This window comes from Aulostomus chinensis, chromosome 6 (genome assembly GCF_037954235.1).
Source record: "Aulostomus chinensis isolate RoL2024-O1b breed Wild chromosome 6, RoL_Achi_v1.0, whole genome shotgun sequence".
In the NCBI taxonomy this organism is placed as follows: domain Eukaryota; kingdom Metazoa; phylum Chordata; class Actinopteri; order Syngnathiformes; family Aulostomidae; genus Aulostomus; species Aulostomus chinensis.
In genome coordinates this window covers 19,074,385-19,100,293 of record NC_141325.1, presented here as the reverse complement: position 1 = coordinate 19,100,293, position 25,909 = coordinate 19,074,385, and the positions used below count along the sequence as shown (strand labels likewise).

The 25,909-nt window shown below is 39.4% G+C and overlaps 1 protein-coding gene across 5 annotated transcripts in view; it reads right to left on the bottom strand.

Moving 5' to 3' along the window:
- Positions 1-25,909, bottom strand: part of wdfy3 (WD repeat and FYVE domain containing 3) — a 158,331-nt gene that overhangs the window by 7,248 nt on the left and 125,174 nt on the right. For all 5 annotated transcript variants that reach the window (XM_086206930.1, XM_086206931.1, XM_086206929.1 and 2 more), the window contains 21 exons: positions 24,832-25,061; positions 24,061-24,170; positions 23,340-23,522; positions 21,263-21,420; positions 20,441-20,518; positions 19,956-20,186; positions 15,877-16,045; positions 15,625-15,788; positions 11,532-11,680; positions 7,313-7,433; positions 7,103-7,188; positions 6,500-6,580; positions 5,383-5,437; positions 5,178-5,297; positions 4,795-4,912; positions 3,597-3,703; positions 2,753-2,906; positions 2,583-2,674; positions 2,292-2,504; positions 1,556-1,697; positions 604-758 (listed from right to left, as the gene is read on the bottom strand). In XM_086206930.1, the coding sequence (XP_086063056.1) occupies positions 604-758; positions 1,556-1,697; positions 2,292-2,504; positions 2,583-2,674; positions 2,753-2,906; positions 3,597-3,703; positions 4,795-4,912; positions 5,178-5,297; positions 5,383-5,437; positions 6,500-6,580; positions 7,103-7,188; positions 7,313-7,433; positions 11,532-11,680; positions 15,625-15,788; positions 15,877-16,045; positions 19,956-20,186; positions 20,441-20,518; positions 21,263-21,420; positions 23,340-23,522; positions 24,061-24,170; positions 24,832-25,061 (2,916 nt within the window). The remainder of the gene's footprint in view (positions 1-603; positions 759-1,555; positions 1,698-2,291; positions 2,505-2,582; positions 2,675-2,752; positions 2,907-3,596; positions 3,704-4,794; positions 4,913-5,177; positions 5,298-5,382; positions 5,438-6,499; positions 6,581-7,102; positions 7,189-7,312; positions 7,434-11,531; positions 11,681-15,624; positions 15,789-15,876; positions 16,046-19,955; positions 20,187-20,440; positions 20,519-21,262; positions 21,421-23,339; positions 23,523-24,060; positions 24,171-24,831; positions 25,062-25,909) is intronic.

The window sequence follows — 25,909 nt, the reverse complement described above, 5'->3', positions numbered from 1 at the left end:
TGTTCCAAAACTGGTTTTAGTTTCCAAGTTTCCTATTGGACAACAAAGGTTTTTAACACTGATTCTCAACTGTAAAAATAGTGCTCAAACAGCACTTCTGTGCAGATGACAATACAAGGGATGGCTGCGGGTGTGCAAACAGTGGACTCAGCATAGAGTGAATTTCTACTGAGTCACCATGAATGGAAAACATTGCCTTTTATACAGACTAGACAGTCTGAAGGTGACATAAGCTGCAATAGTCTGCATTTCAATGAAGTAGTATTGTTTAAAAAAATAGCAGTTGTCCTAACTCAAAGACTGAAAAATGCTAATTCAAGACCTAGAAAAAAAACAATAACCAATCCTACAGATGAGAGGCAAACTTGTCAACTCTCTAAGCACAGTGTGTGAATGTAGTTTAAAGAGTGTGACATGGGTGTAGTTTGTCACTCCCATCCTACCCCGCTCCTTTGATGAAATCTAAAATCCAGTCTGCAAGCTTCCAAAGCAAATCAGTACAGCAGGGGAGTAGGGTGGATTATGCTTCAGCATGGTGCAAGGAAACTGGTTCGAGTGTGAGTGTGCTCTAAGAATGTGACTATAGGAATAATGGATAGTGACCTTGTCAGACTCATAGTTTGCCAGACGACAACTGAGGTCAGCATAGCCCCAGGCAAAGGTCTTGCTCCAAGTTGGGGGAACCAGAACTTTGTTTTGTTCCACAGCAAGGATGCCCTTGTCCGTGCACACGATCTGGCCCACAGGCTCCTTCAGCTCTGGATAAAGGTAATATAAAATGGTGAAGAGGAGAATATAAGTGTTGTGCACCTCAGGGAGTCAATTTTTATCAGTTTAATGGGCAGAGTATTACACTAACACTGGCTGGAATAGACAGGCATTCAGTGAAAAAAAAAAAGAACTCGTGGGCACTTCATGCACATACCATGGTCATAGAAAACTCAACCTGACCAAATGTTGAACTAGATGGCGCTAGAGAATATACACTGACTATAAATATCATTTTGCTGCACATTGTCGGATGTATATCAAATGATGTTTGTTCTTAGCCTTAATTCCTATAACCGCTAGGTGGCACTATGACATTGACTTAAATTCAGCTTGTCAATGTCAGAACTATAATCAACGTATTAAGTTTGGAAAAGATCTTACTGTGCTGAGTTCAGTTACAGCAGTTTCTATGGTGAACCATCAAAATTGACCACCTTGCCATGGTGACTATTTAACAAAAACAGTCTTTACAGGAACCTGTCACCAAGTTCTCAAAGCGTTTCTGACCACATCTGTGATGGAAGTTATCAAAGTTTAAAAGACTTTCTCATTTCCTTTAGCCACCAGGTGGCTCCATGGCTAATCTGCATCAAAATTAAATGGTCCTGTCTTGGCTCATTCCATACCCTTAGGTTACTGCATTGCTTTTGTGTAATCCTGCTCACAGGCAAAAAGAGAACCGTACTTAAACAATAATCTCCTTGACGTAGCTAAGATAGAATTCATTCATGGATCTGCTCTGACATCAAAGTGATACTAGCAGAGTGTGTATTTGTGTGTGTACCTTTAACAGGTGCCAGGGAGGGTCTGAGATTGTCCAGATGATGGAAAAATATCTTGTCATTGTTGGAGCTTGGAGGAATACTTGCTATCTCACCATTAGCTTTGCTGCGTACCCGTTTAGGAGGGTGGGGCTTCTTAAACAGCTATATCACAAACAGATAAACCATCAGCAGTAATTCAAAATCTAATCAAGGCCAAATGACTAACTTTACTCCATAAACAACGAAAGCTGGGACATTCTGAGGTCTTTAAAACAAAGTCTTAATAGCATTTCTAACCATCACATGAGGCGGTAAAAGTCATTACACAACAGGATACAAGCTGGTGGATACAAAATTGAACAACAATGTAGTTATTCATGATATCTGCCACTAAAATTAGCATACTAATGTAAAATTAACTTTGTATTTCAAGTTGACATGTATAAAATTTTGGAACGTTAACATGCATGTATGTGAACTGCTCATGTGAATTAAACCTTTAGCATACATAAATATAGCATAACATATAGTTTATGATATAAGCTGTAGCAGTTATCCAAGTAGTAATTACAACAAAGTCACTGTAATTAAGGTTTAAGTATTACTTATTTATTTTTTTCATATTAGAATTAGCAGCAGTAGCAGTGACATCAGTAGTAGTGTTGATAGACAAGGAAATGGCCTTAAGTGCAGCAGCTGCAATTCTACTTCTATTATTATAGTAGTACAACAGCGATATATGTACCAGTATCTGACCTGTTTGGGGATCTGTCCAAAGTTGTTGATGAAGCCAATGGTGGCTGTCTCCTTGAGTGGATCATTGATGTTGTAAATGTCCACCTGACCCTCGTAGAACAGGTGGTGGAAAACATTGACTGCGTCCACAGCTGGTGGCCCCTGCTGCTTGTAGCCAAAAATCAGGTCAATCCATTCGTGGAGGTGGGCCGATACATAGTCACACTCTAGGGCCTAGAGGAGGATGGGAAGCCATATTTAATCAGTATTCACTGCACTTTAATACGTTTGCTGTATGTTGTGATACCCCACCTCTCTGTGGACCCTGATAAACTCCCGGGGGTCACCCTTGGCCCAAGGAGGCAGGATCACATCGCCCAGCTTGGTGCCATTCTGCTTAGCGCCTTCAAAGAACAGAAGTCAACAGACATTAATATTCACATTAATCCAAGTTTGTCTGGCTTCAGGTTCTTCATACTGACCGAGATCAAAGTTGTTGGAGTTGAGGAAGAACTCAGGAAGATAGAAGAACTCAGGGATGAGTTCCTTGACATCAGCCATGTTGTGCTTGGAGGCAGACAGCCAGGCTTCGCGCACACTGTGGAACATCCTGTCGGCCAGATCAAAATGACCTCCCTGCAAATCATACAAATGTTGCCTTTGAAAGTGGTGCAAGACATTGAGAGTGAAGGCAGGTCATTGGAAGATAAAATAAACAAAACTAAATGAAATAAATAAAAGCAACCCTTTCTTTAAATAATGCCACCACTTTCAGAGACAAATGTACAGCATATGTTTTAACGTCATAAAATACGGCTAAATTTGTCCAAAACATTAAGACAGGAAACAATTATCTTCTTACACAAGACGTAAAACTGGTATTTTCTTGTTAGAGACCAAATACATTTAATAAACTGGATTTTATGTCAAAAGAGCTTTCATGTCAGAAATAGAGCTCATTAACATTTCCGAAAGTTCATTATATAAAAATACACCACTCAATCGTCAGTAAATGATTACTTCATTAAAACATATGGATCCTTGAGTAATTGTTTGTGTTGCTTTTTAAGCAAACATATTGATATTTACAACCTGTCAAACATCAGCATTTGCTTCTTTTTGACATATATGATTGAAAATGAAACATCTTTGACTGCTAAAACAAACAAATTGACCCCCCCCCCCCGATTTTCTTGACATTTTAAGGACTAAATAATTCCTCCCTCAAATATCTAAATGATTGACAGATTGATCAAAAATGAAAACAATCATTTGTTCTTCCCTCCAAAGTTCATTCCCAGTCAAGAAACTCAGCAGAAATCAAACCTGGAGTCTTAGGAAAATCTGTGTGAAGGGCTCCATCCGGACCAGATAAGAGGCAACTATCATGGCTGAAGAGTAATGGGTGCCGTAATGGTAGGCTGGGGTTTCACCTAGTACAGCAAAAACAACACATTTATACCAACACATCCAGAATACAAGAGCACGGTGTTCTCATTGAAATCAAATAAGAATTGAAACAATTAGGGTTAGAAGCTAAACAGAAACAAGAACCTGTTTCTGTCTTCTTTTAGTTTACTTGGGGAAAATAAAGCCCAAAAATATGTGAAATCGGCATGGCTCAGAGGTAGAGTGGCCGTCTAGCAACTTAAGTGTTGCTGGTTTGATCCTCACTTCCCCGGATGACCTTGTCCAAGTATCCTTGGGCAAGACACTGAGCCCCTAATTGCTCCTGATGGCCCTGCTACGGACTGGTGACCCATCCAGGGTGTACACTGCCTGTCGCACAATGTTGGCTGAGATAAGCTCCAGCCCTCCCATGACTATCAATGGATAAGAGGCATAGACAATGAATGGATGGATGGATAAATGAAATCCTTTTAAGTTTTGGCTACAACTGCTCAAGGGATTTGTCCCTGAAAGCCAATTTATAGAGTAAACAAAATCAAGGTTAGCACCATGCTGGTGAAGAATCATTTTTTGCATGTAAGCTCTGGATTGGATCACGGACCCCCTAACGACCCACATGAATACCAGTTGGACAAACTACTCTCATGTGACCTCAGCCATTACACAGACTTCTAAAAGCTTCCAACTCCCTACCAGTGACATAGAACTGAATCAGATTCTTGGATGAAAGCGAAACATCTTAAAGGAAACTTAAACAGTCCAGTTGACTACACCCCCTCACTTAAGAGGTTAGCACCATCTTTTCTAATCGTATGTTTTATTTCAATTCAAATAACACTAACATGAAAATCTCCATGAGTCAAAACCCAGTAAAACACTAAGAGGTGGTCTTATATGGGTCTTGGATTTTTAAGACCCGATCCACCCATTATGAGAACCAATATGGCCTGCCCCACTCAAAAAAATGATTTAATTACTGTCCTGAACCCAATCAAAACTGCAATTTTTTGGGTTATTTATTAATAAAACAACAAATTTCCTCTTTTAAGACCATCTCTCACACACATACATGTTGCTTTTTCAACTTGAAGCACTACTGAGGGGAGTGACTTACCATTGGGGTCCTCCCAGTCCTTGTACCTTTTCTTGTACTGGGTCAGTCGGTCATCTGTCTGAGCTCCCATCGGCTTGGCAAGATTACGAAACGTCTTGGGGTTGTTCAGGTCCAACTCCTGGTAAACACAAAAATCACAAACTTATAGCTGAGTTTGACTCAAGTTGGAAAAAAAATAAAGGATGCAGTTAATCAGAGAGAGAGAGAGAGAGACAGACAGACAGACAGACAGACAAAGTCAATTACCCACGCACAATAAACAGGTTTTCAAGTATTAAGTTTGACATGTGCACGCTGGTAAATATGCTTCAGTTAATAATGATGTTTTTAAGTTTAGAGTGAAATGTCTCTGCTGTTGTCCTAATCCCAAACCCTGTGATCACCTCTGAGTCATAGTCAGCCAGGATCCAGGGGAACACAGGATACTGCATCAGGTCATTGTATGAGCGACCCGCCAAGGTGTTCAAATGCATCAAGTACTGGAAGTTACTGATCTCTCCTCGCTGAAACACAGATGGCATACGTCTGTGAGGCTCAGATGATCACATCGTAGGTAACAGGATTAAAGTCACCAGTCAAGGTGCCTACCTCCCATCTTTGAGTCACTGACTTCTCCCCTACCAATGTGCTGAGGAGTCCAGACCTGTTTGAGACCACGATAGAAGAGATGTTCAGCTCTGTTTTTGTTTTTTTGCAAGTTGGCAGTGAAATGTCCTAGGCTTCAATTATACATCATACAGGCATTTTTGCAAAAATTAATATGTCCTTATAAAAATATCAGAATTATTATGAGAACACAAAATGAAAGATATTGGCGCAATTCCACAGAGCTCTAAAGCAGGGGCTCCCATACATTTCTAGCGACTTGTCCTCCCCACGATCCAAAGAGGCACTAACAAGCAAACAGCCACATTTAAGTTGATTTAAATTCAGCTGCTATATTTACAGTAGTTACACTACTATCTTTCATCTTTGGAACAAATTATGGGATTTTTAATAATGTTTAAATATTTTTTGATTCCTGGGAATTATCTTTTAAACCCCCCATCTGTATCTCACAATCCACTTGGGGCTCCAAACAGCGACTTTGGAGTTTAAAAGATGTCTTATAACGTATTAAGAAGAACTTGTCCTTGATTCTTATTCATTCCAAATTTGTATTTCATTCACCACAAAAGAAAAGATAAGATACAAAGTTTTATTTAGTTTTTTGGGGAAGGAAATCATTATATTATGTTTTAATCTAAAACAGTAGTTTCTGAATTATTTTATCACCCTGTAGTATTCAACTTAAAGATCCCAAGATTTTGTGTTGGTATTGAGTTTTTTCCTTCTTTTTTTGTTGTTGTTGGTCTTTCACATAAACTAATAAGTAGATCTTCATGAAAGTTGGTGGAGGGAGGACCAGGGCCAGAAAAGAATACAAACTATTTTGGAGCAGATCCAGGACTGAAAAAAAAAACAACTTTCTTAAATAGAGCAGTACATTCTTGAACTTTTTTTCTTCAGTTATCTGGAAATATTACAAGGACATTTATGGAAAAGTCAAGCATATTTTTTCCAGGTTTGTAAATATATACAGGCAAACATAAATGATGATTTCAGTGATTGATTAGTCTGTCCTCTTCGAGTGTCCTTCGAGCATACAATACTGTACTTATCATAAAGAAAAGACACAATTTGACAGAAATTTGTTAAGTCTCACCCTTGTTCAACACTGGTGTTGGGCCTCTGGCCTGAGACTGACTCTGAGCTGTCAGCCAGTGAAGGCACCACTGCCAAGAACCTAGAGACAAGACAAGACAAAAAAAATAAAGTTATAATTACTATTCAGGAACCTACTGCAGTCTAGTCTGATTATCTTCACACAGATTAAAACTAGCATTAAATGTGCTACATTAAATGTACCATTGCCTTCAAACAAATTTGCCTAATTTCAGTTTCCAAGCAATTTTGGCAAGGTCAAACAACCATGTCTACGTTTCAGCATTGTGGCTTTTATCAGATTATCATGACATTACTTAAAACTTAAAATAAAATCCCATGTTTTGACACTGAATGCAGAATATGCAGGATTAGTGTTAATAATTTCTTTTTGAATGTAATGTATTTAAAAAGACACTCACGTACTACAAAAAACAGCTGCAGAGTTCCTTAAGTACATAATCATCTGTCATTTTAGGATTTAAACTTGTAAAAAGGAAAAGAGAAAAAACCTCATATATTGTTAAAGATATACCAGTATGGTTTATCCATGCAGCAGGTCAGCAGCATGAGACCACATACAGCCTCCATTCGAATTCATTACCTTTGATAAACTTTGTTGCGGACTCCTTTTTGGAAGGCCAACAAGTAGTTTCTCCCATCTGCTGAGAAGACCTCCACTGCCATAGGCTACAAGATAACAAAACAAAGGTTTCATACACTTTGCAAATGTTCAGTCTACCATTCCATCCATGGAGTATTAACACCTGCTTGATGTATATTTTAAAAATTTGTGCAATACGAGTATATAGACCTGCAGCAGGTAGCGCCTCTTGTGTACTTCCTTGATGTCTTCATAAGCAAAAATGCTGCAGGTTCTCTTCAGCTGGCTCTGGCCTTGTCTTGCTCCTCTAGGGATAATGGCTTCATGCAAACTGGACAGAAACAGTTAGGCTTTTACAAATGGACCCTTCAGGTAAGAGTTCAATTCTATTCAACAATGTGTGTGTGTGTGTGTGTGTGTGTGTGTGTGTTCTTGTACTTGCTAGGACTAGAATACGTATTTAACCAACAGAGTGAGGACATTTTTGGAAAGTGAGGACATTTTAGCCAGTCCTGACATCTTCAAAGGGCCGTTTGAAGGTCAAGACTTGGTTTTAGGGTTGAGGTTAGAAATAGGTCCTGGTTAGGTTTAGGGTCAGGCAGTCAGTTGAGATGGTTAGATTAAGGTAAGGGGCTAGGCAATGTGTTATATCAATGAAAGTCCTCACAAAGATATAAGTACAATGATGGATGGGTGTGTGTGTGTGTGTGAACTTGATCGTGACACATGTCCACAATCTGAATTCACTGTAACTTGTATTATTTCTCAGGCAGTGCAGGTTCTACGAGAACATTTCTGTTGTATTTGTAATAAATATATGTAACAATGGAGCAAATACAGATTCACAGCTACAATGTAGGGGTACTTGGCTTTTTTTAATCTAACAGTGCCATGACCACTTGGGCTTGTCTTATGTGCCAGTAAAAAGATCAAAAAGGAGTAAAAACAAACAAACAAACAAAGAAATAAATGAAGCCAATCCCAGATGACAAATTGGCCACAACTAATAAATGCATCTGCCTAAATATCTGTCATGTTTCACTGTATCCTATGAAATTTTACATACTGTAATACATCAGAACTGGAACCCTACAAATTTTGGTTACTGTTGCTAAATTCTTGTGGTAGGCATATTGTATTTAGTGATTTTCACAAAATCTTAAATATTTCATGTCTTGATGGATTTGCCGTATATTTAACTCATGGCAGTTATTTTAAGAAATAAATGATGTGAAGTATTCACCTCCTGCTGCAGCTACTTCAGATTGCTGATTTTCATGAACCAATATTTTCAACATGCCTTCATAGATTTTGTGTGTTGTGACACTTAACTGTCCCCAGAAAATGGTAAAGAGCGGTTTCATAGTGGTTTGAGGATGAGCACAATACATTGGGTGAATATTCCACACAGCTAACACTAGCACATACTAACATGTATAATTTTTTTGTGATAATGATTAATACAGAAACATTCATCTGATCTAAACTGATTTGATGGTAAAACACTAAAACAGTAGAGGGAAACACAATTCAAGCCTCAACAGCAACTAACTGTAACATTTCTTTTTTTGTTAGTTTAAAAGGAGTTGACGTTCCTAAAGATATAAACAAGTAGTCTCTCTTCTGAGCTCCACAGCACATGCTCCCTCAAGAGCATTACATCATCCTGGCCGCAGAAACACAGCCAATGGAGCACTCTGCGGAATGACGTCATCTTTTATTGGGGAAAACAAGAGTTTCAACCATCACCGGCAATGGCTGATGTTACCAAAATGTATTCAGGATTCATGGAGCTGAAAGTATTTCACAGTACATTCTGGGACAGTCACTGCATGTTTTACTTGGACTGACTTTGTGATTCTAACAATACTTACTGTCGTGTGAATAGCATTTTCTCATGAAGTTAACCAAATAAACCACTGGCTCCCCATCAAATTCCGCATTGACTATAAAATCCTCCTCCACACCTTCAAGTCCATCCACAACCTCGCCCCTCCATACCTGTCTGATCTTCTCCACATCAATATCCCAACCCGGTCTCTTAGGTCTGCCTCTTCCCTCAGCCTAACCGTTCCTTCAGCCCGTCTCTCCACCATGGGGGCACGAGCCTTCAGCCGCTCGGCCCCCCACCTCTGGAACTCACTCCCCCCTGACCTCAGAAACTCTGAATCCATAGACTCTTTTAAATCACACCTCAAAACCCACCTCTTCAGACAGGCCTATGAATCTGTGTAGTTTGCTCTGCTCCAAAATGATTGTTGCTTTTTTAATTTTGCGTGTTTGCTTTGCACTGTTTTGCTATGTTTTGCACTGTTTGCCCTGTTTTTAACCTTGTACAGCAACCTTGAGTGTCCTGAAAGGCGCCTTAAATAAAATGTATTATTATTATTATTATTATTAAATGAAGGTGTAGTCAGTTTAAATAAAAAAGCAGATAAAGACAGAAGAGTATTTCAGTCTCAGTTGCAATATTTACATTAGTTGTACACCGTAATCAAACTGTGAAGTCCAACCAGTTTTTGTAGCCTTCTGTAACACTTATGGGAGTCAAAAAGCTTTACGACACATGGTCCAGCTTACAGTGAGTGTTACAAACTTGGTTGTAAACTCAGTGTTTGTCACCATAACAGCAACAGTTTCAGGTTATATTCTGAAAAGAAACTGACTGTATATACTCCAGAATGCAGGGATGTAATTGTGAGTAGGGCTGAAATGATTCCTCAAGTCACTCAAGTCATTTGATTACTAAAATTCCCCGAGGCCAAATTTTTGCCTTGAAGCCTTGTTTAAATCTGAATTTTATTTTGTTTTGCACATAGGGGAGGTCACTGAAATCTGGTATAAAACAGCTGAATTACTTCAAACCAGATTATTGATAAGCTTAAGTTTGGATATAATTTCTTAGCACGCGGCTTCAGCGTCTCTCCTCTCTGCGTCAGTGCTGTTCCTACATACACCCACATGCAGTAAACACACACAGGAGGTCAGTGCATCTCTCTTACCCTGTCTGTGTCTGATCTGTTGACTTTCTTCATCAGCAGGATGTTTTATAATGTTGCCCCAAAACCCAACTCTAGTTTATTTTTGTTTTCCACGTATAAATTCACCTGCGATCAGATTTCACAGCAGAAAGCTGCATGTGGAGGAGACTTGTTGTGATGTGGAATGAAGGAGTTTATTAACTAACGTGATGGTGAATGACATTGACACCAACCAGGTGTACTTATAAGATTAAAGAACTATATACAGAGACCTTTACATTAAACAGGAGAGTATGTGTCTCTGTCACAAACTGTCAGACCTCCTCAGAGCAGAACAAACAGGTGAAGGAGGGCAGACTGATCACTAATCAATCGCGGATGCCGTCATTCTCTCGGACTGATTAAAAAAATACAAATGCCAAAATTGGTCACAAACTATACTTGAGTGTCCGCATAAATAAAGATCACTGACCTGTTGTGATGGAAAAAGCACTCAGATCCTTTACTTAAGTACAAGCATTAATACCACAATATAAGAACACCTAATTACAATTAAAAATCTTGCATGCAATTGTTCCCTTTTTTGAAAAGTCATCATTTTCATTGCTTTTGTTGTACTTTAATGGCTCTCTGATGATTTTGATTACTAGATACACACATGCAAACTCATAAGAGGAGAAAAAGGTGGCATGTTGGTGAACCAATCCCCTGTAGGACCCTGTTTGTACTTCAGTAAAAAATAAAGTAAAAACAGTAAAAGTACAGTCAAAGTAAAGTTACTTTAGTTTGTACTTTTACATTGGCATTTAATTCTTGTCCATTTAAGAGACTTGTCTTATTTTCTCTTTTGTATTTTACCATTGCTCTTAAATAAAGCAAAAGTAACGTAATTGAAAAAATTGCAAAATGTGCAATACTTCTTATCCGATTACTCGATTAATCGCCAGAATAATTGAAAGCTTACTTGATTACTAAAAGAACCGATAGTTGCAGCCATACATTTGAGTGCCTTCAGTCAGTCAATATGTCGTGTCAATATTAACACCCTAATCAAAACATTATCTTATTTAGATTGAGGTCACTTGTCAGATTATTATAATTTATGTGAAGTGGTCCCTGTCAGTCTGATGATTGATAGCTGTGCAAGGTTCGAAATTGATCTGACAAAAGCCGAAATATCCGTTTTACTCCTGTCACAACCGGAGTACATTAACCACCCCATAAACAGCTCAGTAGTAGATACAGGCGTAAGAAACTAATGAAAAGCTTTGAGCCTCGAGTAGAAGTCTAGTACACACCTCTTACTTTTTCTAATTTTCCAACTGAGAGTTCTAAGCTCCATCCAATACTGACTCAAGTGACTTTTTTCACATGTACATTAGACAACAGTCAGTGATTCTCCTGCAAGTGTACTGATTCAAAGTGAAGTGACAGATCTGCAGACCTACTTTGAGGGTAGCGTGTCAATGTCCCTGATTTCCCTGGACATGGTCATGGTATAGCCGTCAATGACGTAAAAGTGCTCCTTCCCAAACAGCAGCAAACCCTCACTTGTGTCCAGACCCTGCACCCTGGCACAGCGGTACATGTGCTGAATCTGAAACAAGAGGATGTGACAATGAATGAAGAGCTAGTAGCCTGTAGTTTAAAGAAAGTACAACTGTGATGAGGAGTTACCAACTGAAATTTCTCTGCTCAAAATGCTTACAGGTGCAAGAGACAGCAATTTTAAGAAAACAGTGAGTTTAACCCATAAGTAACAATATTGGTGAAGCAATTCTATGGTGGTCCAAGCTGAAAGACCAAAGGGGGCTGAAAAGCCATGCTGAGGTTGCCACCTTTCTGCCTGACAGGCAAGCCACTGTTTGCCAACTAAAATAACAATTATACAAGTTACCAACTTTAGCCTCTGACAAGTTCATGTTGTAGTTGTTGTTGTGTGACAAAATCACAAAATGTATTGCAACGAGATTGACCCAATGAACTGTCTGTCCTATTACCACTATTCCAACTCTGACTATTTGTGGTTAGTTGTGTCAACCTGGCAACCAGTACAATAGATTACCGCAGAAAGTGAGAGTGAGAGCTACACTTCCTCTCCAAGAGGGGTAAATGTTGTCCATTGTGGTCTAACAGTTAGGTGTAGTCAAATGGACATTTGTTTTTGGTGGAGAAGATGTTACAACTCGTATCTAAGAGGCTTGTTCAGTTCGGAACTGAAAAAGCCTCTTAGATATCACATACTTCGAAGTTACTCAGTTGAGTTGCTCAGTGGCAGAGAATTTGCAGCAGTGATTCATCAAAAGTTGGATTTTTAATCTTTTTTGGATTGGACAATAAAAGGAATAAACAACCAAGCAAACAAAGTGTAGTGTGACGGCTTACTGGTAAACAAAGTGCATATCTGAAAAGCAACATCCATCACTTGGTGGAATTTGTCATCATTACCCTGATTATTCAAAAAACCACAGGATTTACATTGTCCTTTTGAGAAGTAAACAATGTTGACTGTGATTTTTACAGTTTCCTGCTGTTATGAGCCGATTTTATGAAATGCTTCTCTACGTCACAAAGGTTGTTTTGATTAGAGTTTAGAGTAGAACAGCAACAAAAACAAAAGAACACCTGCCTGAGCTGCAGTTTTCTTCCTGCAAAGGGACAGTTTTTTTGTTTTTACGAGACATGTGACCAAAGCTAATTATTGCAACAACAGTTTTGTGTTTTACAACCAACAGGTATTGATTTAACCAATTATTTACAGAATATTGTTATGATATATATATTTTTTGGTAAAACACAAGAAAACGAAAAACAAAAGTTATGTAATTATACAACAGGGTGCGTGTACCAATAACCTGCCCCAATCACAACTGGACACTCATGTGCAATACAAGAGAATGTATATTATTATTATTATTATTATTATTATTGTTACTACTGCTGCTGCTATCATTATTATTATTATTATTATATTATATCATCATCATTATTGTTATTACTGCTGCTATTATTACTATTATTTTCTTATATTATTATATTATCATTATATCATATTATGTCATCATTATTATTGTTAAAATAATAATAATTAATATTATAATTATTATTATTCCTGTTACTATGCAAATATACAAATAACATTCAGGTACACACAGGCACACGCACATACATACATACATACATACATACATACATATATATATATATATATATATATATACACACACACATATACATATATATACACACACATATACATTTACAGGTGAAAACTGCTGACATTTTTTTCCCTCCTCATCTTTTCTCACTGTTTTACACTAGTTTTGCATTTGTCAAGGATCAGTATCACTCACGGCAGCATGAGACGATACCTAGATCCTACAGAGGTGCACAGGCAGTCCAACTCCTCCAGGATAGCACATCAATGCGTGCCACTGCCAGAAGGGTTGCTGTTTCTCCCAGCACTGTCTCAAGAGATTGGAGGAGATTCCAGGAGACAGGTCGTTACTGTAGGAGAGCTGGGCAGGGCTGTAGAAGGTCCTTAACCCATCAGCAGGACCAGTATCTGCTCCTTTGTGCAAGGAGGAAAAGGATGAGCATTGCCAGAGCCCTACAAAATGACCTCCAACAGGCCACTTGTGTGAATGTCTCTGACGCCAAACAATCAGAAACAGACTTCATGAGGGTGGCCTGAGGGCCCGACGTCCTCTAGTGGGCCCTGTGCTCACTCCCCGGCACCATGGAATTCGATTGGCATTCAACATACAGCACGAGAATTGGCAGGTCTGCCACTAGCACCCTGTGCTTTTCACGGATGAGAGCAGGTTCACCTTGAGCACATGTGACAGACATAAAAGGGTCTGAAGAAGCTGTGGAGAATGTTATGCTGCCTGTAAAATAGTTCAGCATGATCGGTTTGGAGGTGGGTCAGTAATGGTCTGGGGAAGCATTTCCATGGAGGGATGCACAGACCCCTACTGCTAGACAATGGCACTGTGACTGCCAATAGGTATTGAGATGAAATCCTTGAACCCACTCTCAGACCCTATGCAAATGGGTCTTAGGTTCATCCTGGTGCATGACAATGCCCAGCCTCATGTGGCGAGAGTCTGCAGGCAGTTCCTTGAGGATGAAGGAATTGATACCAATGACTGGCCCCCATGCTCACCTGACCTAACTCCGATTGGAGACCTCTGGGACATTATGTTTCGGGTCCATCAGATGCTGCCAGGTTGCACCTCAGACTGTCCAGGAGCTCAGTGATGCCCTGGTCCAGACTTGGGAGGAGATACCCCAGGGCACCATCCATTGTCTCATTCGGGCCATGCCCGATGTTTGTCAGGCGTGCATACAAGCATGCGAGGGCCATACAAACTACTGAGTACCATTTTGAGTTGCTGCAATGAAATTTCAGCAAAATGGACCAGCCTGCCGCATAATTTTCTCATGTTGATTTTTGGGGTGTCTTTGAATTTAGTCTTCTGTAGGTTGATGATTTTCATTTCCATCAAATGATCTGGCATCCTTTCATTCCTAACACAATATCAGTATAGATATCAAGCATGATTTTTTTTCTATTGAGATCTGATGTGTTTTCAAAGTGTTCCTTTAATTTTTTTGAGAAGTGTATGAACAAATAGGAAAGAACCCTTTCACTTCCCTTGCTGGAACTGTTTGGCTATCTGTTGCTGGGGTGTAGTGAACATTTCCTGTCTCTCATGGCCACCCACATCCAAAGTTGTCTGAGCCTACGGGTGGAACTCCTCTGGACATCTATGCTTCCAGGACAAATATCCACTGCCCTTTCTTTTCCCTGAGGTACAGAATGTGCCTCTGGGAATGGATGCGCTACATTAACCATGGCTTAACCCCCTGCTGTATGGGTTTCCTCTAGTGGAGTTGATATTGCTATCAAACTGAGGAATAACTATGGTTACTAGTTACTAGTGGTTGCATGATATGCCACATTATATGTGTTGTGGCTCATTCCTCTCCTTCAGGAAATAGAAGCTTTATGTATAACATTTTCATTTTCAACCCCACAAAGGATTTTCACCTTGGACAGTTTGTTTCATAGAAGTCAAAAGAAATATGGTTTAGGGAAATAAGGTAACATTTTCAGTAGCCCCAACATCAGCATTGTGTTTTTAACTACTTTCAGCAATTGCACTTGATTGCTTGTATCTTGCTCAAGTTTGTTGGTTAGGTAACTGGTCGATGTTATTATTACTAAGTATTTTATTATTACTACTGCTGTTCCCATAATTGCTTGTTGAACAGGGTGAGTTCACAGGTTACAGGCAGGCTTACAATTATTATGCACAACATTAATTCAGTTTTTTCTCCAACAAGAAATATACCTGAAAGCAACTTCATGATAAACATAAAAACCTAACTGGAGACTGGATTACGAAAAATAGCCATAGCTATTATCTTTGTGTCCAGAACATTAGTACTTGTTTGTAATAAGTGAAAGTGGTTAGTGAATAAATAAAATGTTTGAATCAACCATTTGTGTATGGTTGTCCCTGTATATCTGACCTTCTCTCCCTCCTCCAGGAGGCGCAACAAGGACGTGTTGTCAGTCCTCTGCTCCTCCTCTGGGCCTCCTGACTCAAGCAGCTGGTCCTGGGGCTGCTCCTGACAGTCCTCGTCTGCCCCGTCAGCTGTGGACCGTGATCTTTTCAGGGGAGCCTTCACCAGGCCTTACAAGAGAGGGACAATAACCTGTCAGAGAGGACTTTTAGGCAGCATATCAAAGAGGCCATGTTGGGTGTCCTCCTCAGCTCATACCTTTGACTCTTGCAATGGTATCCTCTCCGTGCTCAGGTTCATGCAGGGTGGTTTCTCCCTCTGTGTCATGCTCCACAGAGTGCTGGTACATGCCAGGGTTTCCAGATAGCAAACGCATGTAGTACTCCTTACTGTCATAGCTGATAGCTCGCCGGTAGCGCAGAGGCTTCTGGCAAGGGAAGGACAAAAATAGAAACCACTGAGAGCTGTAGCATAAAAATCAGTTAGCACTACATTTTGGAGATGAACTGACTCTCTCAATGGAGTGGCCAGTGTGACCATCATTCCTGTATTAGATTACCAGGTCATTTATAATGTAAGTCTTCATTTCATTAGGACAGACATTATTGACATTTGAAGTTGAAAACTGAAAAATAAAAAGTGCATCCCGTTACTTATAAAACATCAGAGTAAAATCTAACCGTCAGCCATCGTTAACTTTCTTGTTGTGATATTCACCTTTGTATTTTCATTTACATACATTTTTTTCCCGAGATCTGTAAGTATGCACTCAAAAACCAAAGTTAAGTAGCTAATGTGGAATAAAAAAATTCTATTTTACATATAATATAAAATGAAATAATCTCAGGAGGTTGAAGATGCTTATTTTTGAGAAAGTATAATTTTTTTCAATTATTTTTTCTTAATGCATTGCTATATTGTTGGCTTATTGTGAGAAGCAACTTAGTGATGAGATGTATATTTACTCTTTGCTTTTACTCAGTTTGCTTCTGTCCGAGAAGACAATGGAGCATCTGCCAAGGATTAGTCTGTGATTGATATAAAGGCCTTGCTATGGCTGAATTCCTGAGTGTCAGTCTCTGAAGATTCAGGTTCGCTCATGACTATGTGGGTGGTGTTTTCACATTCAGTTTGTGATCTCTCCTGATTACTTTTACATTTTAATTAAGTGGTGCAAAAAGCTGAGTCAGGCTCATATAAAAAGAACATAATATGCACACATCAATTTTCTCTTTAGAAAATAAAACAAATAAATGGTATTAAAAAACAAACTCAACTAAGTGCAAATGCTCAGGATGCTACACACAAAAAAAGGCTTTAGACAAACTGATTCAGCATTTTTGGCTGAAATGAAAAACAGATGGGTTATATTTCACAAATCTACACCCTCCAGGAAGACTGGTTTACTGGACTAGGTTTGGACCATCAGGACCTTAGGAGAAGTAATGGCATTGAAGGAGACATGCTAAGTGCCCAACACAATTGTTGCAACCTAGGTTGTAACACTCTGGAACTTTGTTGTAGACACAGTATGGTTTTAAGGTTACATTGTTGTTATATATATATATATATATATATATATATATATATATATATATATATATATACACACACTCTTCTATAACACCAAAGATTGATGAGAACTGATAAAGCAGTTCAGAGATAATCTGTAATTATCACTAGCTTCCTCTGTAACACTAATCAACCTGTTGAATATATATATACTCATTTTACTTTTGTATAATAGTAGGAATTTGATTGGTATTCAGACTGTACAGACAGTGTTCATACACTGCAACAACACTGATGTATGTGTAGGTTCTCATTCATCCAGGTCATCGTAGATCGAAGCGAAGTAAAATCTGGTCAACTGGACGTAAGTTTATCTTGAAATCTTTGAATCTTTTCAAGATAAACTTACGTCCAGTTGACCAGATTTTACTTCGCTTCGATCAACACTGATGTACAACTGATTAAGAGAGCAGAGCAATGTTTGTGGTTCACATCATTTAAATGTCTCTTGTTATTCTCATGCAGTCACACCAGGCATCAATGAGAGCTCCAGGATTGTAAACACTTCAGGCAAGTACTGTACCTGGGTACAGTCAAACCCCAGGTGAAAGGTGAGACTACCGGGGCACCAGAGAAGAAAGCAGGGGCTGCAGAACGTGAAAACATGGTAGATGAGACTCTTTGAACCTCACACAAGAATCGCCCTTTCTAACTTATAAAGCCACTAATAATATTATTAATGATACTGCATATCACTTAGGCCAGTCAAACTTTGTTTGCTTCTCCTTACATTTACTTTAGATTGCTTCTAACCATGAGATCAAATTCAAATCCTAATGAGAAAAATAACTCTCCATGAGCACTAAAGCCACAATAATACAGTGTTACTGCACAGCCTGGGTGGACTCCCAGAGCAATTTTAAACTATGTCCTGCAGTGAGGCCCACAGGACTTCAGACATAATTAGACTGGTATATTTCTAAAAGTCACAAGCCAGAAATCTTTCCCAAGAAGATGTCCAGAGGGACTTTTGCATGAAGAGTTGATGCTTTTATCATGACGTATGGATTTTCTTTAATGAATATCTATTTGAGACTTCTCATGAACTAGGAGGATTAATAGTCATCTAAAATGACATACTTCCATGATGGTTTTGATATTTTGACAAACGCATACAGTTATAGCAGAGTGAGTAAGACAAGCACTTGGTGTGGGGGAATCATTTGTAGCGAACAAAGCTTAACATGTCTGAGTGGTGCCAGGAAAAGTGAGTTACCTGCTGTTAGTGTCACTTTCCATCATGATTGTCATGAGCTCCACTTCCATGCAATTAGCAACTCCACCAGGTCAGTGTTATGGACACACTGTACATATTATGCATTATGTATAAATAATATTATCACCATCAAGGATGTCATGTCTTTGTAGGAGTTTGTCTGTTAATCTACCGGTTTGTTTTTTTGTGTCTGGCATACTGTAGGAATTATACAAATATACAAGGCCTGATTTGGTTGGATTTCATCAAACATGGTAGGCCTGGTAGCAAAAGGAAATTGCTTTTTTCTCTATTGTGATACACTCTTGATTGGATCTTTATTAGATTTGGAAAGAAATGCCTTAAGAACTTAGGGCTAGGTTACTGTGCAGACCAGAAACACTGCTGTTGTCACTATGTATTATCAATATTCTCTACAGCCACATTTTGGATGCAAAAAATGATATTTGCATCATAATGCAATGCTCCCTCACGCAAACTCAGAATATTATCATTTTTCAACTTGCTTGCTAGAGATGCTGCTATAGGCTTAGACTGCTGGGGGATGTTCCATGGTGCACTGGGCTTCTCTTCCCTCCTCTCTTTCCTCTCTGTCCTCCTGTATGTGTTATACATCAATCATACTCGTGTGTTATGAACACGTCTTCTTCTATGGAGCCTTCAGGCTCTCCACACATCGAATCCCGGGTGCTGGAGGAGGCTACAGACCTGAAGAGGCTCAAGCTGCCACCCTTAGCCCCACCTGCTCATGTCTACATCTGTCCATCAGTCTCTTCCCTTTCTCTCCTTCTTGATCTCTGTCCCTCTCTTTCCTTCTGTATATCTGTATTTCCTCCATTATCTGTCTTTGTCTCTGCCCCGCTCTCCTGCTCTCTTTCCCCCCAACAGGTCAAAGCAGAAGGCCGTCCCCATTGAGCCTGGATCTGCTCTACGTTCCTGCCTGTTAAAAGGAAGGTTTCCCTTACCACTGTTGCAGGATGTGCTTGATCTTGGAAATTGTTCGGTGTAAATTCATTGAAGGAGTGTGGTACTAGACCTGCTCTACCTGTAAAGTGTCATGAGATAACTTTTGTTGTGATTTGGCGCTATACAAATAAAACTGAGTCCCGGCTTTGGGCATGGGATGTTTCTTTGTGGAGTTTGCTGTGGGTTCTCTCTGGTACTCCAGCTTCCTCCCACAGTCCAGACATCAAGACAGGACTAGGTTGATTGATACTCTAAATTGACTGTAGGTGTGACTGTGAGTGTGAATGGTTGTCTGTCTCTATGTGTTGGTCCTGTGATGGACTGGTGACCTGTCCGGGTGTACCCTGCCTCTCACTCGAAAGCTGCTGGGATAGGCTCCAGCCCCCTGAGACCCTTAACAGAATTAGTGAAAGAAAATGGATGGATGGATGGATGGACAAATAAAACTGACTCGACCTGACTAATACGGCAACCACATGTAGAAAAGATGTAGTATAAAGCCATGTACACCAGTAATGTTTGTTTGAGCTAATATTGCAGAAGAGCATGGGAAATGGTGTAACTGAGGTGTAAATCTGAATACCTGTGCTGAGTTTGTGTTGGTCTCTGTGTCGGGGATGTATGGATAGTGGATGTAGAACATGTCATTACGGACCATCTTCTTCCTCATCCGACAAGGCCCCTCTGTCATTTCCAGCATGAACTTGTCCAGGTGTGAGCCAATGGGTGGGCCCCAGAGGCCTCGTTCACGCAGCAGCTCATACTCATTGGACACCCACTCCTCAGTCACATACTTAAGGGCATTCTGCTGCCGCTGGTGGACAAAAAGGCAGAAAAAGTGTAAATGGGAAGTTTCCAACAACAACATATGATATAACCTTTGAAATTGTATCATGTCAAGTTGTTGGTGAATTTATATTCTGATCATTATCTAATCCAGTTTTGTGGGAGTAACTGCTATAAATCCTCTCTGATGAACCTGCTTGGGTGCTTTGTACACCCTATTTTTATGACATTAAGTAATATCAGTTGAACTGTACTCCTGAAGTGAAGATGCAAATGTAATACCTCTTGATATTCTTTGTACTGCATGGCTACCAGGTCTCGAACAACAGCGATGTGTGTGAACATCCACTGGAATGTCTCCTGTTGGTTTAGAAGAACTAACATAAACAAACCTGAAACAGTTCAAACATATACATGTAACAGTTGTATTCCTGTGTACAGTGTTAATTTTGGCAAGTTATATGAAATGTAATAACTGTATGTCAGTAACATGACTCAAAAAAGCTGTGGATTGTTTTGATGATATTTGGTAGGACACTGAGCTTAGTTTCAGCAAGTTTGAGAATTTTTGGATGATATTTGCCAGGATAATATAGCTCAGTTTGAGAAACAACATTCTTCTTCTTGGATTCCTTATCTTAGCTGAATATCTCTACCCTAGACCCACCCTACCTATGCAGTGCTGCGATGTTTGCTGCCCTCTTAACTAAATTAAGAATTGGATTACACACAAACAAAAGTGGTAAGCCATCTTGCCACCGCTGGCTGAGGTAGCGTCAACTGGGAGGGACGTGCGCACATATCGCACGTTAATCAAACACAAGAATGCATTGTTTCCAGTTTGACGAACAGGATACACATTTGAAGGGGAAAAAAATCATTCCCTTTTTTTATACGTCCAGTAATTTATAACTTACATTTTCGTCTTGTCAACAAAATCCCAACATGTGTTTTATCACAGCTTTATCACCACATTCCTATTTTTAGCTCATCTTTTTCTCATCTTTGTCATGAAAAAAGTTAACATTTTTAGTTAACAAGAGTAACTTTGTGTAACACTGTATTTGTGTGTGTGTGTGTGTGTGTGTGTGTGTTTGTGTAAACCTGGGCAGAGAGGTTATTTTTGTTGAGGCTGTTTTCTTTTTTGTTGCGTCGTACACCCGTCAGCTTGGACAGGCCAAAGCCACTGCTGACCCTGGACAGTTTGGACTGGGTCACTGGTGCTACCACCTCACCACGGCTAATACATTTCTTCTCATGTACTGATAAGCAGAAAGAGTGTGCGATTAACATCACTTCAGAAAAAAATTCAACCAAGATGGCAAATGGCAATTCTTTGTTAGCACTACTCAAAGGTCTTTACAGTGTCATGTCACAATTAGAAATTAAGTATCTTGCTCTAGAACACTTCAACATGGTTACCGGGCGAAAGTGAGGGTCGAATCAGTAAAACTTTGATGGCCAATCTACTGTACCTCTGGGCCATGCCAAATCTAGACTAAATAAATCAATCGTGCTGCACTGTTAAACTGCTCTACAACTGCATTCATTTGGCACTTGAATGACTGATGAAATAACAATATCTGGCTCAAAATAATAGATAATCTTTTATCAATGAGACAACATATTAAAGGTGTGTACAGTTCCAGTAACAGTGAACAATACACCAAAAAATTAAAGCAATAGTGAGTAACATTATGTCTGCAGTGTTTCTGCAATAAAAACATTAGATAAATTGTGTTGTGTCATACACCCCACCTGAAGTAACTTGTTGCACCGACACAATTTTATCCTAAATAAAAATATATAAGAGCTGCACGTTTTAACTGTATTTCAAATATTATTTGGACTTTCTGGTTAGCATTGGGATAACTCGAAGTAGTCATACTGACCCTGGCCAGCTCCGCTTTTGTCTATTAACTGTTGGATTAACTGTTGTAAGCATCAATTTACCCCTGCAAAATAGACTATTTCAATAGTGGAATTTGATCCATTTAGTTCAAAAATATTAGGAAAAGCTAAAAAAGTGCTGCACACTTGATTTGATTGTCAATATTCAAGTTACCAGAATGCTGAGGCAGGGAACATGAATTTTTTTTTAACTACAAAAACCCCCAACACATTCATGAGCACAGTAAATGGGCATGTGTTTTACTTGGTTTTTTTGTGCACACTATTTAAAAAACAAAACAGATTCATGTCACATCACAGGCTCCGTAGCAGAGAGCCAACTTAAAGTACTGTAGCCAGCATTGGAGACGACACATATTCACAGTGACATGGTAATGAATAATCACCACATGCAGTACATGCTCACCTTTTTTGTGTGAAATGCAGGGCTTTATAACTGGCTACAATGGTTTTGATAGCATTGTGTGACCTAATTTGGCAAAGGCTTGAATGTAAGATTATAAATTTCTATGGAAATGTGACGAATGATAAGTTTGTTGAAAGAGTCTCCCAGAAACTGTGTCCCTTCTGCTCTGGTTCTCAAACCCCACACTAAACAGGTTTTAGAGGAAGAAACAGTTCCTGAAATACAGAAAACTGTTCAAACTACATTCATTACTTAACAAAATTTTGGAGATTTAAATCTTCAAAACATTTGTGGTTAGCTGTCAAAGATTTTAGTAACTGTGTCAGGTTCTCTAATCTGCTTACATTAGAACCCTTCACACTTAAGATAAAATAAAGAGGAACAGTCAGCAGGAATTAGAATATACTAGCAATATCAACTGGGTTCATAGACATTTTCATGACCATAAAATTTCAATATCTACTTCCTCATGAAAAGTAAGTAAATCTATGTCAAAATGTACAACTGTATATATAACTATAATTGATGATAACTGAACTTTAAGAAAATCACATTTGAATTTTTGAGTATTAGTGACTCAAATTTTCATTTTCCAGGTCCAGATACTACCATTTTTCAAATTCCATGACTTTTCTAGGTTTTTCATGACTGTATGAATCCTGTATTAAGTCCTATAAAAAATGGCTGAGGAAGAAACATGAGGTGACCCACAAAAATTATTGGTCCAGTTATGTAATGTCTCAAGGTCCAACAATCTTGAAAAGAACATTGCAAACCCTACCCAAACATGAGCTAAGAAATGTTAAAACTTGTGCACAGTGACAGCCAACAGTTATATCTGTGGATGTTTCTGGCACTCCTCACCCAGGTGGTTCTGCCAACTCTTGAGGGCAGGCTCCTCCAAGGCAGGGCGGGCTGTGGTTATGTCCACATGGCCTCTGTCATTGCAAGGAAGAGACACTTTAAAGATGTCCTCCAGCATCTGACGCTTGCTGTGCATCAGCTCTGTCCAGACACGGTTCACAGCCTTCAACAACAGCTGCCGTCCTGCAGAAGAATCATCATCATTTTTATCAATAAAGTAAGGGGGTTGAACTTTGGATCACCTAAAGCTCCTCTGCTTTTTTCCCCTCTAAATTAGCTTTAAATATTGGAAAAACATCTGGATATTCCCTAACATCAAAAGACAACTTTTACTTGTGAGGTGTAATACATGATATCATCATCTTCCTTCAAAACCCTGTACACCTGTGTTCACCATATTGAGCCCTAAGACTGTTTTAAGTGTCCAAACCTTAGAATTCCTCATGATGTTTTTTGTTTGAAATACCTTAGATCCTGGTCATCGTTTCTATCATAATAAATCATACCTTGAAATTGGGGTGTGATGAGGTCAGGATGTACCAGTGGATACATCATAAACTCAATAACGTAATCAAAATTTTCAAAGTGGCTTTGACTCAGCCATCTGAATATTTATGAGAAAGATGTGTCTTAATTCCTTGCAAATCTGAACAAGTATTTTCAAATGTCAGTGGGTTAAAATAAGTAAACACACCCACATATGCAAACAATAGTGCCTCACCCTCGCTGACATCATGACTGTTAGCAGAATCAGTCTCATTCTCTGTGGGCATCATGACATGCCAGGTTGTCATCCTGGCCTCCGCCTCCAAACCGAAGCCCTCCACACTGCTGTAGAGATAAAAACCCAACCACGCAGTGTCAGCTTGCCATGTAATGGAAGAGTTACTATTCTCTACAGTGTAAAGTCTGCTATGTGTACTGCTGGTGCATATAGTTCTCTCAGCATGTTTTTATACCCCCAAAGTTACAATATTTTGTGCTACATGGTGACACTCTCAACTGTTCCATGATTGCTCTCTCATTTTCTTTTGTGGTTCTGCTCTGAAAGTACATATGAAGTACATCTAATTTTAAAAATCTTAAAGATCAACTTGGGAATGATCAGGGCAGCCCTGATAGGGTCTGTGAGCTGATCAGGAGGATTAGATTTTATCTGTAACCAGCTTACACAACCAGATCATCTGGACAAATAATCATTTCTGACCAGCCTTGACTAAAGAGCACCCCCATGATTGTCAGGAGAGCTGAATAAGACCCGTAATCAGTCCAATTACCCTGTAGTTCATATCCAGAATATCTAGAATAACCAGTGCTATTTGTGTAGCCAAACATAATTGCAGTATGCCTTTTTTCTACTTGATACTTCTTTGCAGAATTAACTCATAATACATACAAATAGAAAGATAAAATAACCATTACAATTTACCTGAGACCTGCTAACATATACAGCTCACCACCCCCTCCAAAGACAGGCTTTATGCCACCTTACCTCCCACTGTGCAGGCAGATGAAGCAGTGTGCCAGGCAGGCCACAAAGTCCTGGTCGTGGTTGCCCGGCCCGAGCACTAGGTTGCGATTGACCGTCAGGACCCTTAGGGCATCCAGCAAGGCCACCTGCTGAGCAACTGTCTTATGGGGTCGACAGAGCTGGTAGAGCACCGTCCGGTTCAAACAGTGGTAGATGCTGTCTAGAGACAGACCCTGGGAGCGCCTCTTGGACTGGAGAAAGGAACCCAGGTGTTAGAAGTTAGGAGTGAAAGTGTTCTTTCAACGTTTTAAAGGTGGTGAAAGTAACACAGGTCAGACTGCAAAGATCTGGCATGTTTGTACGGCTGCTGCATTGGTGCCGTCTGAATCTGCAGAGAGCTGTGGAAATACTTCAGTGCAAAGAAGATTTGTTTGAGCAACCAGGTTAAGTCCTTTGAGGGTTGAAAGTGTAGCTTTGTTATTTGGGTCTTGTTGCTTTTCTGCTCTACTCTTTACAGGAACAAGTCTTCACCTTTAGAATTTCATGAAGCAATATTTACATACAAGTGCTCTGCATTGTTGCAAACTTCTTCACATTTAAGTGGGTGGGAGGGGTAGTCCATCTTTTTCCTTGATATTACAATCATCTGGCTTATTAGTCTTGCAAACATAAACTAAAAATACCACTAAAACATCACTACTTGTTCTTTTCCCATGACTGTTAGCTCAGGAATTACAGAAGTGGGACTGTCTTACAGGCACAACTGGAGTGGTTATTTACAAAGAAAGTAAGTAGCTGTCGCATACCAATGTCTACTACTGTTTGTTTAAGCATTAAGTACAAGGCCACATAGTAAATATGTTTCCAACATACAAAGGTGCATTATGGTCAGAAAAATTAAAGTCAGTGCATAATCCCCTTATCTTCTCATGTGTACAATAGTTTTGTAGAGAAGAAAAAAAACTGAATACAAAGTCCACTCAGAGCAATTTGTTTCAAAAGAAATACACATCAATTACATACCCAGATCAATTGTAAATCCCCAGGTAGAGCTTGTAATTTTCCTACCAGCAGCAGATATCTTATGATGTCTATGATG